The 16,746-nt window shown below is 40.1% G+C and overlaps 1 protein-coding gene across 11 annotated transcripts in view; it reads left to right on the top strand.

Annotated features, from left to right (window-relative positions):
* Positions 1–16,746, top strand: part of RASAL2 (RAS protein activator like 2) — a 298,400-nt gene that overhangs the window by 246,226 nt on the left and 35,428 nt on the right. For all 11 annotated transcript variants that reach the window (XM_060774420.2, XM_060774417.2, XM_060774418.2 and 8 more), the window contains 4 exons: positions 3,575–3,728; positions 9,043–9,141; positions 12,082–12,636; positions 14,846–14,990. In XM_060774420.2, the coding sequence (XP_060630403.2) occupies positions 3,575–3,728; positions 9,043–9,141; positions 12,082–12,636; positions 14,846–14,990 (953 nt within the window). The remainder of the gene's footprint in view (positions 1–3,574; positions 3,729–9,042; positions 9,142–12,081; positions 12,637–14,845; positions 14,991–16,746) is intronic.

Here is a 16,746-nt window from a genome sequence, read left to right as displayed (position 1 = left end):
GGCTCTAATCCTCACTTGGAAACCCACTTAGTTTCCTTGGTCAAATCACATACTCTACAGCCTCAGGGACAGTAGCAGCAGATCCCCAATTTGATCTTACAAGATTGCAGCACCACATTTCACATAATTTGATCCTGTCAGAGTTCTTCATTGCCCTGCTTTCACATATTAACATAGAAGTGGTAAATATTATGGTCATGATAGTTCCAACTTTTACTCAAAAGATAGATCTTTCGATTCGAGAATGTTCGTTCTCTTATGGATGCTTTTCTAAGTGCTAGATTTCCTTTGATATAATATTCACAGTGATTTATGACAAAACCAAGATATAGAAAATATTTAACTATTTCATGTGTTGATGGGTGGCCTATTAAACATTAATTCCCCCCCTCCAAAAAAAACCCCCTCATAAAGCCATTTCTACATAATTCTGTAAATTAAGTACAAGTCATCTTCTAAGTTAAATAGCAATAAAAAAGCAACTTCCCTTGAGATCCAGGCTGTTTCTGACCTGGGTAAGGCTACTCCCTCTCTCTCAGCCTTTGTAGAGGCAAAGGCAAACATTAAGTCTTGCCAAGAAAATTCTGAAGTAGTTACACCTTATAGTCACCATAACTCAGAAATTACATGAAGGCATACAACAAGAGAAGTCCTTTTAAAGTGAAGACAGCAGATATTGGTCTTAGGCTATTTTATAGATGAAATGTGTACTCCGCAAGTTGCTTGCTTGTTTTAGATGCTAATTATTGCTAATGCAGAAGTGTGGTTTTGGAACATTCTAAGTATTTACATAAGATGAGGTCTGCTAATCTGATGAAGTTTTTGCGCTGTTCACCTATGCCGGTAATGCAGTATTGTTCCCAAAGGCTGTTTGACATTTCATAATGGCTCTAATGAGGCCACATGAGTGGCATTTATCTTTCAGGAGCATCTAGATCAGGATAACTCATAATTTGCTTTTAACTGCTTTGTTTTTGCTGCAACCTTTGTGGGGGGGGGGGGGGATTGAAAAGCTCAGACTGTTCAAAAGACATTTGTATGTCAACTTGTTTGCAGAATAACAAGACATGCTAGAAACACATCTTCCAATTATTTAAGCATTCATGGATCCCAATGTTAGGAGATATAGGTGCCGGGGGCGGGTGTGTGTGTGTGTGTGTGTGTGTGTGTTCTATTCATACTCAGGAGATGGAAAGAAATAATCATTTTTTTCCTCTTGAACAAAATTTAAAAAAAAACAACTGCCACACAGTTGACTGACTTCATGAGACTCCTCCTTTCTTGCATAAGAGAACAAAACGACACTCATTTTTTGTTTTCTTAACCTAGAAGTCACTTCCTATTAAAAATCTCTCTAGATAGCCCAAAAAGCGGTGATGATGCTCTGCATGCATCTTACAGGTTATATCGGAACAACTTTGCTTCTGTTTGCTCCCTTAGCCGCTCTAAGAAGGGTGTGTGTTTTTAAAGGTGTAAGGGTTTTGTTTTTTGTATTTTCCAGTAAATGGTAAATATTCCCATGAGGGATCAGTTTGTAGACAGAAATAATTCTGACATTAGCAGCTGTGACAACAGGACTCATTCTTTCATTGGTTTTATGATCGCTATACCTGTATAGCCATGTAGGCTAGTACTCAAAGCATCTTTCCTTTCATTTGTTTTTAAATGACTGCTAAATGTTTATTTATTTCATTTGTGTGCTCGATTTCGCCAATGTGATTCCACTCAAAACCTAACAATAAAAACTTAAAAATAGTTAAAATCACTACTATTATTGTGAATGCTATATTTTGGTTGCCCTTTTTGTTTTGTATTTTATTTATTTATTGGCTTTTCACCCTGCCTTTTTCCAGGGATGTTATTATTATTACTATAGTGCGATTATTATTGGAATGATTCGTTAAATAGCAAAGAAGAGGGAATGAAAGCTTAAGATCTAGATAGCAGTTCAAATTCAGACAGTCCTTGTGTGATGGCACCATTCAACAGATATGGTCTAACATGAATTACTAAGTTGGTTATGACCTCATTGAAAGGGACTGTGGGGTGTGTTTCAATAAGAGAGATCTGAAATTCCTCCTTTCTTTACTATGCTACTCTGCTGCTGAGTACGCATGCCCAGTGTGGAACACATCTCACCACACTAAAACAGTAGATGTGGCTCTTAATGAGACATGCCGCATTATCACAGGTTGTCTGCGCCCTACACCACTGGAGAAATTACACTGTTTAGCCGGTATTGCACCACCTGACATCCACCGGGAAGTAGCAGCCAATAGTGAAAGGACCAAGGCAGAGACATCTCCAGCTCATCCCTTGTTTGGGTATCAGCCAGCACGTCAACAACTTAAATCTAGAAATAGTTTTCTAAGATCTACAGAGACACTCGCTGGAACACCTCAGCAAGCAAGAGTCCAAAAGTGGCAGGCTCAAACCCAGGACCTCAACCAATGGCTGATACCAAATGAAAGACTACCCCCTGGGCACACAGAAGACTGGGCGACTTGGAAGGCGCTGAACATACTGCGCTCTGGCACCATGAGAAGCAGAGCCGACCTCAAGAAATGGGACCACAGAGTAGACATGCGAGTGTGGAAAAGAGCAAACCACTGAACACCTGCTACAATGCAACCTGAGCCCTGCCACATGCACAATGGAGGACCTTCTTGCAGCAGCACCAGAAGCACTCCAAGTGGCCAGATACTGGTCAAAGGACATTTAATCAACTACCAAACTCACAATTTTCGTATTTTGTTCTGTTTGTTTGTTTTGTTCTGTTAGAAATGTAATACAGTTGACTGGTTGCCCTGACACGACAAATAAATACTGAGTGACATTGGGCTCATCTACACTATGCAATTATGGCAGTTTGACGCCACTTCAACGGGCAGGGCTCATTGCTAAATAATCCTGGGAGCTGTAGTTTGCTAAGACACCAGCACTCTTTGCAAAGAAGACAAAAGACCTTGTAAAACTACCCCACCCATGATTCCATAGTATTCTTCCATGGCGGTTAAAGTGGGGTTAAACTGCATTAATCCTTTGGGCCAATCCTACTTTATAAAAGTTTTATGATACATGCAGTGGGGGAGACTCCTTGTGTATATTACTCTGGAGTCTTTGGAGATTGGCTGGGTGAAAAATTGTTAGATAACTAAATAAATCAGATTAATGATTCTCAGATGAGCCTTTTTCTTAGACATGTACATAAATTGAGGTATACAAAATGTCCAGTGATAAGCTACATGCAAATTCTAAGGAAGGGCAAAACAGACAGATCCCTCTGGAACAGACAGAGAGAATTTGTTTGGGATGTACATACATGTATCTGTTTTGTTTAGGATTACAAAGCCAGGTGTCAAGAGTATGCAATGCCAATAAGCAACTGTTCTTGTTTCTGGAACTGACATATTTGCCCAATCATATCTGGCATTTGTCTGGGGTATCATATTTTCAAGATCAAAAAATTCAGAGCGAAAGATCTCAGAAATTAGGATTTTAAAAGAAACCATATTTTACTGTTTTACCTTGCATTTACTGGTGTCTTATTTCTGTTTGTTCTGCCTTTGCCCAGATCCCGTGGCTTACCTAAGCTGAAAGAATCTCGTTCTCATGAATCCTTGCTGAGTCCAGGCAGTGCGGTAGAGACCCTCGATCTGGCGACAGAAGATAGAGTTCATGTCAAGTCACTTCACGGTAGCATACTCGGACAAGATTTTTGCTTTGAGGTAAAAACCAGCAAACAAATAACCCCAGATAGTTATCCCTTTTCTTCAAAAAAGAAATAAATAAATCGGGTTGTGTGCAAAATACATAGATTGCTTAACTTAGTTCCTTATCTTACTCCTTGAGGATTTCATAATTGGGTGAGCAAATTAGTTGCTTTGTATTTACCATGGGAAGGGTGTGGACTAACTGGCAATCGGATGACTCTGAAGTCCTTGGGGCTGCCAACATTGAGTAGGAAAAAATATTTCCTATTATTGTGCCATGTCAGTGAACAGTATAATGAATGTTTGAAAACATGATCTAGAGAAGATGCAGTCTCCCTGTGAAGATTGCTAATCTCCCTCACTGCATACATCCTGGATCATCATTCAGTTTAGGCATGGTGGTCAACTGTGACGATTCACATGCATTTTAACTCACATCAGCCCTTGCTGAAATTGTGGTGAAGGATTATGGGAGCTGTAGTGAAGAAAGATCTAGAACACTGCTTCTTAAACTGTGGGTCCTGACCCCAGGTCCCCTTAGCTCAATGTTGGGGTCATAAAGAATTTGGAAACAGTGAAAAGTTTCTGGACATCACCTAATGGTGGTTTTACACATTTACACAAGTCTGTTTACAGCAGACTGCAGAGCACCGGGATTGTGGCACAGCTGGCTTTTACACATTTACACAAGTCTGTTTACAGCAGACTCTGCAGAGCACCGGGATTGTGGCACAGGTGGCTGAGTGTCAGCTGCATTAAGATCACTCTGACCAAAAGGTCATGAGTTCGAAGCCAGCCCGAGTTGGAGTGGGCTTCCAACCAATTGTGTAGCCTGTTGTCGACCTTTGCAACCCGAAAGACAGTTGCATCTGTCAAGTAGGAAAATTAGGTACCACCTTGTGTAGGGAGGCTAAATTAACTAATTTATGAGGCCATTAAAAAAAAGACTCCAGCAAAGCACTCCAGCAAAAGCATGTGGGGAATGCAGAAGTACTTCATCAGTGTCACAGATGGACGATGAAAGCGACAGCTCCCCTGGCAGCCAAAAAACGTTAAATAGCCTCTGTGTATGTCTGTATATGTTGTATGTCAAATTGGCATTGAATCTTTGCCATATATGTGTACATTGTAATCTGCCCTGAGTCCCCTGCGGTGTGAGAAGGACGGAATATAAATACTGTAAATAAATAAAAAATAAATAATAATACTTCAGCAGTAATTCACAAAAAGTAAAATCAGCCTGTTTAGGAAGTCATCCAAATACTGCTTTATTATAAGTAAATGTTTGTTTTATTAAATCTTTTTATATATCCATGTGCATGGAATTATGTGTGCTAACACAAATATTTCTACATTGTGATATTAGAAAAACTTTCTCCTCCTGGAACCTGTTAAGAACCACGGGTGCTCACTTCCTTATTCTCCCCTCCCCAAACTGTCCCCTGTTTCCACTCAGTCAAAGCCAACCCTGCCCAACTACCCTACACCTCCCCGATTTCCTTCTTCTTTTTAAATATATGTAAGCAAAACTCTAATAAAAATATATTTAAAAAAAGAATGTTCTTGGCTTTCTTAGAAAGATTAGTGGTGTCGTTTTCAGAAATCCTCTAGATCACTGTTTCTTAAACAGTGCCACCCATTTCCACAACAACATGCAGAATTTACAGTAGACTCTGCAGAAGATGCTTCAGCAGTCCTTCATAAAAAACAAAATCAGCCTGTTTAGCAAGCCTTGCAAATGTTGATTTGTTATCAGTAAATGTATGGTTACTTATTTTATATACTCACATAATTGAGGTTGTATACAGAGTTATTGAACAGAAAGATCATGAAAAAAATCACCAGGTAGAAAAGGGTCACAAGTTGATCTAAAAGGGTGTACCCCCCCCCCCCCCCCACACACACACACATGCCCAGGCTTGGGGTTTATTGTGAGCATGTGTGACTCTGGCATGTACTTAGAACATCTTGCTGTTGAAATAGCACCTGGCTTAACAGCACATGAGGCACTGAAGCAGAATGCCACTTTGGTGAAATTGGTAAATGTTAGCAAGGTGGTGGAGGAAAGTGGAACTGGGGAGAAGAGGTGAATCAGCAGCATGGGCCACTTAAAATAAATATATTGTAGCAAATTTCCTTGAATGTAAGGCAGTGGGGATGAACCTGTGGCACGTGTGCCAGAAGGGGCGCGCAGTGTCCTCTCTCCTGGCATGCGTGCCATCGCTCACGCCCTGCTTGCCATCCCACCCCAAAGCATCCCAAGCTCGAGGATCACCTGGGAAGGAATCCCACTGGAGCATTGCAACGCACCCAAATACCTGGGAGTCACTCTGGACCATGCTCTGACCTACAAGAAGCACTGCCTGAACATCAAGCAAAAAGTGGGTGCTAGAAACAATATCATACAAAAGCTGACTGGCACAACCTGGGGATCACAACCAGACACAGTGAAGACATCTGCCCTTGCGCTATGCTACTCTGCTGCTAAGTATGCATGCCCAGTGTGGAACACATCTCACCACACTAAAACAGTGGATGTGGCTCTTAATGAGACATGCCGCATTATCACGGGGTGTCTGCGCCCTACACCACTGGAGAAATTACACTGCTTAGCCGGTATTGCACCACCTGACATCCACCGGGAAGTAGCAGCCAATAGTGAAAGGACCAAGGCAGAGATATCTCCAGCTCATCCCCTGTTTGGGTATCAGCCAGCACGTCAACGACTTAAATCTAGAAATAGTTTTCTAAGATCTACAGAGACACTTGCTGGAACACCTCAGCAAGCAAGAATCCAAAAGTGGCAGGCTCAAACCCAGAACCTCAACCAATGGCTGATACCAAATGAAAGACTCCCCCCTGGGCACACAGAGGACTGGGCGACTTGGAAGGCGCTGAACAGACTGCGCTCTGGCACCACGAGATGCAGAGCCAACCTCAAGATATGGGGCCACAAAGTGGAATCCACGACATGCGAATGTGGTGAAGAGCAAACCACTGACCACCTGCTGCAATGCACCCTGAGCCCCACCACATGCACAATGGAAGACTTTCTTGCAGCAACATCAGAAGCACTCCAAGTGGCCAGATACTGGTCAAAGGACATTTAATCAACTACCAAACTTGCAAATTTTGTGTTTTGTCTGTCTGTCTGTCTGTCTGTTTGTTTGTTTGTTTGTTTGTTTTGTTCTGTTAGAAATGTAATACAATTGCTGGTTGTCCTGACATGACAAAAAAAATTCCACCCCTGCTCAGTTGTCTGCCCTCCCCGCTTGTTTACTCACCCCCTTGCTCACTCGGCCACTTGCTCCCACCTGCTCACTCACTCCCCACCTTTCCTACCCTCAAGTTCCCACCCCCCTCCCAGTTGCGGCACTTTGTCTCTTGAAGGTTCACCGTCATTGATCTAGGATATGCTTGCTAAAAACAAAATACAGAGCCCTGACCCACAGTTGACATTCATCATCTGGAAGTTCTTGGGTATAAATATTATCCCCAAAATCTGTTTTATATTTCCACCCAGAAACTAAAGATTTGTTCTAGCATGCCTTGGAGGTTGCTCTGGCAACTTTTGTTTCTTGTGAGGAAACACTAAAGAAATATTACAACATACTTTTTATATTGGTATTCCTTTATGGGGAAACATGTCCTGGTTTGCTTTTGTGATGCAACATAATTAGCTCAATGACAAACTATGTCTATTTCCCTTGTTATATAAAGTGGCTCATGGAGGAAGAAAAGAATAATACAAGCAAACACTTACATGGCAATTTGGTCCTTTAGGTTTGGCGTTTAGCATTTCAGAACTATAACGATCTTGTGTTGTACGATAAGCAAACAACAAGAACTAATTTCTAATCTTTAGGAAACTTTAAAGAAGCCAAGCAGAGAAGGGAGATAGCCTTAATCTCCACACAGTAGTGCTTCCCGAATAACATTCACCAAATGTTATTTGTCTAAATTACATGATTTCTCAGTGACATGTTTACTTGAACAGTCAGTCCAGCCTTGAATTCTCAACGTTTCCGGCATTCTCTTTTGTTTTCCATGCTACATTCTAATTTCTTTTAATATTACACATTGTGTATTTAAAAATACACATATTAATCAAATTTACCTACCAGAAAAGACATATAATTATAGCTATTGATATTTTTTTGTCGTGTCAGGAGTGACTTGAGAAACTGCAAGTTTCTCCCCGGTGGCGCAGTGGGTTAAACCCCTGTGCCGGCAGGACTGAAGTCCGACAGGTCACAGGTTCGAATCTGGGGAGAGTTGGATGAGCTCCCTCTATCAGCTCCAGCTCCTCATGCGGGGACATGAGAGAAGCCTCCCACAAGGATGATAAAAACAGCAAATCATCCGGGCGTCCCCTGGGCAACATCCTTGCAGACGGCCAATTCTCTCACACCAGAAGTGACTTGCATAGCTATTGATAAAATCTGATTAATTTTACAGCAGCGGCAGCAAAGGTGGCTTTGAAGAATTAATGTCAAAGTAATGAAAATCAAATATATACAAGCAATAAACAGCATCCATTTTCCACATTTCCACATTCCTATTTACTATGGTATAGAACAAATGTATTTGATTATTTTTGTGTTTTGAGGCCAAATGTCAAATCTAAGAAAGCCATTCTCTGAGTGCTGGAGGATTAGAATCACATCAATTAGTGGAAATTAAGTTTTTAGCTGCATTTAATAGATTCTAAACGGGATTCCTGATGTGTCAAGGTTTTTCAAATATTGCCGAAGGCTTTCATGGCCGGAATCACTGGGTTGTTGTAGGTTTTTTCGGGCTGTATGGCCATGGTCTAGAGGCATTCTTTCCTGATGTTTCGCCTGCATCTATGGCAAGCATCCTCAGAGGTAGTGAGGTCCGTTGGAAGTAGGAAATGGATTTATATATCTGTGGAATAATTTAAGAAAATGTTCTGTGGGTTAGGATTTTGCTATGTTGAAGTATTTTTGCTACTTGACACATGAATTGCCACTCTAATATAAAATTTAGTATCTTGAGAATGTCAACACTCTTGTGTTTTTCTGGACATGTTTCAGCCAAATCTACTACTGAAGAGAAGCATCATACTTTTCGAGTGATACCTACAAAGTTTGGGAATTGGGCTGGAAAGAGAAATATACATTGTCCCATTCCTATTCTTTGTATGACAATAATGATCACAATGATTTGTCCATAATCAGTTAATTTATTTGCAGATTTTTGTATTCAAGGTAATCAAGTTTTTTGTTCGTAAGGCATTCTGGCATACACATTTCTACCTCATATGTAAGCATGACTGATCCTGAGTATTGTTGTTATTCTATCTTAGGTAACCTACTCCAGTGGCAGTAAATGCTTCAGCTGTTCTTCTGCTGCCGAAAGAGACAAGTGGATGGAAAACCTGCGTAGGGCTATCCAACCTAACAAGGTAGTATACATGGAGTTAAATGCACCCCAAGAAATTGTTTTCCTCAGTCAAGAGATATATCAATCTCTTCTCCAAACAATGTGCCCATTTAATTAGGTTGATGGCAACCTTCTAGCAGCCCCAGGAGTTAGAATGGCTCAATAACACCAAATTGCACCCTGCTGAGTTTTACACAGACATGTAATAGATTAAGTCTTTAGCACACTGTCTTCTGTCGCCCTTGCTAATGATTCTCTTTTCCAGGAGACTTGTCATTGCCTTACTTATTGAAAAAGTCCTTGTGTTTAGTGTTCACTGCCTTTTATTTTAGCCAAACAGCCAAAAGACATGTACTAACAATTCTGAGTTTTTATGTTTAAAATGTAAAAGAAGGGTTACTCAGGGTTAGACCATTTTTTTGTCATGTCAGGAGCGACTTGAGAAACTGCAAGTTGCTTCTGGTGTGAGAGAATTGGCTGTCTGCAAGGACATTGCCCAGGGGACGCCCGGATGATTTGATGTTTTTATCATCCTTGTGGAAGGCTTCTCTCATGTCCCCGTATGAGGAGCTGGAGCTGATAGAGGGAGCTCATCCGCCTCTCTCCGGATTCGAACCTGCGACCTGTCGGTCTTCAGTCCTGCCGGCACAGGGGTTGAACCCACTGTGCCACCAGGGGCTCCTTAGGGTTAGACCATGTCATGTAATGTTTCTAGAGTGATGACCCCTTTTTGCCATTTCCAGAAAAAAAGGGGGTCAGTTATAATTATATTAATGGTAACTTTTACTACCTGTTCTATAGACCCATATAAATCCAGCTTCCAACTTGGAGTTTTGGACAGAAACTCCCTTGATTTCCCAAAGAGAAAAAGAGAAGTATGATTCCATTCCCACTGTTTGTGTAGCCTGTGGGTGGGAGTACCATTTTTGCAGTTGTACTCTCTAAAAACATTTCCAGAACAAAATAAATTTTGTTTATAACTCACCACCATCTCCCCATGGGACTCAGGGTGGCTAACATAAAGCCAAGCCCAACAATTACAATACAGCAAAGCATAATATGACAACAAATAATAACATCAAATAACAAAATATACAATAAACAAACACAAAATAAAATGGTAAAGGAATTAAAACACAGTGGGTGGGCCAAATGTAAAGGATAAAATTTATAAAACCCTGGGTGAGATAAGTAAATGGAGTAATGTGTATCTGAAGGGGTATTCAGAAGAAGCAAACAGTGGGGTTAACCTTCAATAAGGGACGAGAGAAAGTGCATCAAGATGGCATTGACTCTTGCCCTATGGGCTTTCTGCTGCATTTTTTTTCCATTTTCTGCATGGTGCCAGGTGCAGTAGTTCTAGAATTGTAAGCATGGTGTCATTGGTGTGCTATCATCACCAGTTTGAACACCTTGGACAGACTGTGTGTATGGGAGTGAGCATGTGCAAATGTTTGGGCCTGATGAAAAGCATGCCTGGTTTTGATAGGGTCACCTTCTGCCTTAAGTATCAGGCCCAGAAACATGAGGGTGCTCCTGGATTTAGCAGTCTTTTTAAATTATAAGTAACCACCACGCCTAAGAATTACCTCTTTTGGCTTTTCTTTATAGAAATTATTGACTAATCCATTGTCATGTATGCAGTCAATTGCGTCAATAGTAATAATAATAATAATAATAATAATAATAATAATAATCTTTATTTATATCCTGCCCTATCCCTGTGGGGACTCAGGGTGTTTTACAACAAACCATGACAAACATGCAATGCCATATGGTGCTAACAAAACCAAAACAACCAAAGCTACACACATCAAAAAACATATCCAACATCCACATCGAAGTGATAATAAAGGCATTACCAATGTGGTGCTGCCCTTGAAAACTGTTCAGCAAATTCAGCTAGCTCAACAAACTAACTCCAAGCTGAGAAAGACTTCAGGTTGCATATCATATTGTTGGTGTTTTCCTGCTTATGGTGGACTGCAGTGCTGCCTGTTGCTTTCTCTGTTAACTTCAAGGAACTAGTTTGATCTATACAATCACGAATGGCCTGCATCCAGGCAAAATCATAGCCATGATTCATATAGTCCTGTAAAGTCTTTATCCTTTATGGCAGTGGTCCTCAAACTACAGCCCGGGGGCCGGATACGGCCCTCCAAGATCATTGACCCGGTCCTTGCTCAGGGTCAACCTAAGTCTGAAAGTACTTGAAAGCAGACAACAACAACAACAACCCTATCTCATTAGCCAAAAACAAGCAAACACTTCCCACTGAAATACTAATAAGTTTATATTTGTTAAAATTGTTCTTCATTTTAATTATTGTATTGTTTTAAAATGTTTTTTGCACGACAAATAAGATATCTGCAGTGTGCATAGGAATTCATTCATGTTTTTTTTCAAATTATAATCCGGCCCTCCAACAGTTTGAGGGACTGTGACCTGGCCCTCTGTTTAAAAAGTTTGAGGACCCCTGCTTTATGGTTTCATCTGAAAGAAATATTTTTGCTTGTGTTCCCACTGTACAAAGTGAGCTTTCCTTCAACTCAATGTAGAATATTTCTGTGGTAACTTTGAAACAAAATAAATGAGGTTTCATCTGTTCTGTTTAAGCAATTTGAACAAACTAGTTGTTCCTGCAGTCCTTTAATGATCCCTGGATATCTTATGTCTTCGACCCACTTCATTTCACTCTTTATATCTTCCTGGTAGTTCAGTAATAAAGTATAATAAAGTTAATCAGTTAATAATTGATTAACTTTATTATAGTCATAGTTGAGAATCGCTTTGTTACATATTGTGAAAGTTGTAAACTGCCTGGGTGGTTGTTCGCTGTAGAAAGATAGTTTTAAAATGTAACAACCATGATGATAAAAGATCTAAGCTACATTAAAAGATGGTACATGAGAAACGTTTTGCAAAAACCTTACTAATCAAGACTAAATAATTTTCTCTCCAGGATAACTGCCGGCGAGCAGAGAATGTATTACGTCTTTGGATTATTGAAGCCAAGGACTTGACCCCCAAGAAGAAATATTTCTGTGAATTATGCCTGGACGATACTTTATTTGCCCGCACCACAAGCAAAACAAAAGCAGACAATATTTTCTGGGGGGAGCACTTTGAGTTCTATAGTCTTCCATCGATCCACAGCATCACTGTCCACATCTACAAAGATGTCGAAAAGAAAAAGAAAAAGGACAAGAATAACTATGTTGGCCTGGTAAACATTCCCGTAGCCAGTGTGACTGGGCGGCAATTTGTGGAGAAGTGGTACCCCATCAGCACTCCGACTCCCAATAAAGGGAAGTCTGGCGGCCCATCCATCCGGATCAAATCCCGATACCAGACTATCACCATCCTCCCCATGGAGCAATACAAAGAGTTTGCTGAATTCATTACTAACAATTACGCTGTGCTATGCTCTGTTCTGGAACCAGTGATCAGTGTCAGGAACAAAGAAGAGATGGCCTGTGCTTTGGTGCACATCCTTCAGAGCACTGGCAGAGCAAAGGTAAGAACAGACAGAGCACAATGTACTGGTTTTGAGTGCTGTTGAGAGATCGAAGTTGGTTGAAGTAAAGTCATTGTCATAAAGTTTCTGCTTGTGAATTCCTTAGAAATGAAAGTAATTCAAAAATTGCCTGCATTTTAAATTAGGATACAACAATCTGCTTTGGTAATTTATTAAATACAAATATTATTTACTTTTATTTTCATATCCTGCTTCTTCCATCATGGAACACATGGTGAGAAGCATAAGACTCCCACTCAATCTTCTGTCTAGGCTCTGGACCCAACCTAAGCTTCATCAGCATTCAGATCAGGCCATGAGATAGACAAACATTACTTTATCATTGTTTCAGCCAATCTCATTTTTTTCTCTTATCAGACAAGAATTACAGGAAATATTATGTTTCGGATCCACCCTGAGTCATAGCTGATGCTTTTCTGTAACATTGCCTTCACATAACCAGAGAAGCGACCTTGAGATTCTTTGGTACAGAATTGAATTGCCTGTATTTATTAGCATTTTGTTCCACTGGCTTCCTGGATTTTAAAGATTTGAATCTACACATTTGATTTTCTCAATAGACTTGCAAAATTTCCAAACATTTTGAAGGCTTGGAAAGCGTTTTTGTTTGTTTGTTTGTTTTCTCTGTGTGGGAGATGCTGCAAAATGAAATTTCCAGGAAAAAAATATGATATTATATAAGCCCTTTACGGAGCCTCCAGTGCTGCAGCAGCTTAAACTACTGAGCTGCTGAACTTGCTGACTAAAAGGTCAATGGTTCAAATTTGAGGAGCAGGGAAAATTCCCTCTGTTAGCCACAGCTTCTGCCAACCTGGCACTTCGAAAACATGCAAATGTGAATAGAGCAATAGGTACCGCTTCTGCGGGAAGGTAACTGCGCTCCATCAGTCATTCTGGCCACATGACCTTAGAGGCGTCTGTGGACAACACTGGATCTTCGGCTTAGAAATGGAGATGAGCACCATCCCCCAGAGTCAGATACGACTAGACTTAATGTCAAGGGGAAACCTTTACCTTTTGTTAAACCCTTTCAAGATTGAACCCCACTTTAATAAAACAAAGCAGATTGTTTTTTCTTCTTTAGTCCTCAGTAGTGATCTGCAAGTATAAGGCATTAATTTCCATGAAAAGGGCTAAGACAACGAAACCATGACCAGGAATTACAGTGATGAGACATTCTGTGAATAGTCTTACGTGCCAGTTATGTGCTACATTGTTTTTTAAACAATATAAGAGGAGTAAATATGTCTTACATAGGCATTTTTCAATAAGAGGAGTCTTCAGAATTTTTTTTAAAAATTGCACCTAATTTTCATTATATATATATACACACACACATATTGCAAGGACGCCACTTTTGCAAGGACGCCAGTGTACAGATATCACTCAGTTTTATTTCTCCTTTCATAATTTAATTCTGAATAAGATATTTAAGTACTGAACCAGTGTATGTTGTCAGTAAAGTTATACTCACATTCAGCCAAATGTAGTTTCATTTGGGACCTTCTCCATCAATGTGAGGGTAGTAGGAGCATGACTGGAATGTGTGTGTCACCATCTCCCCTCCCAAAGTAGAGCTATATTCAGATATAACGCTTTCAAACATGGCCTATCGGTAACTAAATTTCAAATGACAATTTAGGCATACACTGTGATGACCATGATTGCCGTAAAATGATAAATGGGTGAGAACTTAACACTGGACCAGTTTCCTCTGATTTTACACAACTCATCTTGATTTTGCACAGTTCATCAGCTGCCTGCCCATACTGGATTACATAATCTGTATAACATGTAAATGTTTTTGCTTCTACTTTGATTAAAAGATTGAGGCTGTTCTTTGAGTAACTATAGATCTCGTACATTAAAGATAAAAAGTCATTCTCGTGCATTAAAAATACAAGAAAGAGTAAACCCACAAAAAGTTACAGTTATCAAATGGAAGGTAAGATGAAGCCATATATCAAAAGTATCAATGTAAGGTTCCCATTCAGTTGAATGTGCCTTTCTGTCCCTGAATCCCATACTTTGCCTTGCAGCAGGCATTGCAGTTCAGAATCCAGCCTTGTGCTCTTTTGCTAAGTAGGGCAATTCCTTTATCCTTCCAATCTAACCGTCTTCTTGCCTAGCACAGCACAATCTGGCATTGACGAAAACAACTTCTTCCTGTCCAACTTTTCTCCTTCAGGATTTCTTGACTGATCTGGTGATGTCTGAAGTTGATCGCTGTGGGGAGCATGATGTGTTGATCTTCAGGGAGAATACACTCGCCACCAAAGCCATTGAGGAATACCTCAAGTTGGTGGGACAGAAGTATTTACAAGATGCACTTGGTACAATCAATTTAATTCTTCCCTTGATTTGCTTGTTTTGAGTTGCAGAAATATAGGTTATACATGCATAATAGCATCACAGCCTTCCTGTTTGATTTACATTTAATTGACAGAACTTTCTAGGTATTTGACTGTGTGAAGTTCTCGTTCCCTTTATTACAACTATATAGGGGTGTGCGAACTGGCAGAAATACATTCTGCTTTCGCTTCATATTTTGGGTGCCCCGTTCTGTTTTTGGGAAGATTCCAGAACATTTGGGGGGAGGGGCATTCGGATTTGTAATTTGGGATCTGGAGTTCTGTTTCTGTTTAGAGAAGAATCTTCCCAAAAACACAATAGAGGGGCACCTGAAATTCAAAACAAAAGCAGAATAGATTTCTGCTGTTTCGCACACCCCTAATCTATAGTGGGGTTATTTCTGCTATAATCAGAGAAAAATTATTTATTTATTTATTTATTTATCGTGTCAGGAGCAACCAGACATTTGTATTACATTTTTAACAAAACAAACAGACAGACAGACAAAACACAAAAGTTTGCAAGCTTGGTAGTTGATTAAATGTCCTTTGACCAGAGAAAATGTCTATTTGATCAGAGAAAATGTCTATTTAAGTCTGTTTTAACAAGCAGCTTTTAAAAGACATTCAGACTCAGGCTCCATCTACACAGGCCTAAAATTCTTTTTTAAACTGGATTCGCTTGAGGCGTCCAAACATATAATCCACTATACGCCTGAGTGTCTTGAGAGATCCATTGCACTTGTATTTCCAGATTATATTTATTTATTTAAAACATTTATATTCCGCCCTTCTCACCCCAAAGGGGACTTGGGGCGGAGCACAGTATATATACGGTAAACATTCAATGCCGAGACACAAATTCTTATATACATACATAAACATTAAAAACATTGATCAAAATATTAAAATACACCATTTAAAACTGTCCTAGTCATCCATATCAAATCTAATTGGCCTGGTAATCTTTCCTATTGCTGCTTTATTGCCCTGTCCCGAAAGCTTGGTCCCACAGCCAAGTTTTTGCCATCCTTCTAAAGCACAGGAGGGAGGGGGCTGACCTGATCTCACCAGGAAGGGAGTTCCATAGCCGGGGAGCAATCACTGAGAAGGCCCTGCCTCTCGTCCCCACCAATTGTGCCTGTGACAATAGCGGGACGGAAAGCGGGGCCTCCCCGGAGGATCTTAATCTCCGCGATGGTTCATAAGGAGAGATGCGTTCGAACAGGTAATTTATAAGGGCAAAACACTTTAAACTTTTCAGTTCTTGTGGGTTTTTTCGAACTATATGGCCATGTTCTAGAATGCCTCTAGAACATGGCCATATAGCTCGAAAAAACCCACAAGAACTGAGTGATTCCGGCCATGAAAGCCTTCGACAATACTTTAAACTTTTGCTTGTTACTATATTTTTTACTCTTCCTCTCACAAAATATTAATTTCGGCTCTTCAAAAATTGTGTAAACACATGGAAATTGTCATCAAATAATGGTCTGATGGCACATAGTACATATTCTCTTATTCTGACCAAATGTGTTCATTTGTATTGTTCCATAATTTGAACAGAGTTCAAAAGAAACTCTGTTGAAAACACCTTGAATGCTTCTTTTGAACATTTACAGGATCCTTCAGCCAATACTTATTCCTGTAATGCCCCCAATTGACCTCTTCCATATCCTCAAAATGCTCCTCTGTTCCTTTAATTGCCCAGTTTCAGCAGTTAGTGGTTAAATGCTCT

Source organism: Anolis sagrei, chromosome 4 (assembly GCF_037176765.1).
Source record: "Anolis sagrei isolate rAnoSag1 chromosome 4, rAnoSag1.mat, whole genome shotgun sequence".
NCBI classification, from domain to species: domain Eukaryota; kingdom Metazoa; phylum Chordata; class Lepidosauria; order Squamata; family Dactyloidae; genus Anolis; species Anolis sagrei.
The sequence above is the reverse complement of the archived record's forward strand: the minus strand, read 5'-3'. Positions and strand labels throughout refer to the sequence as shown.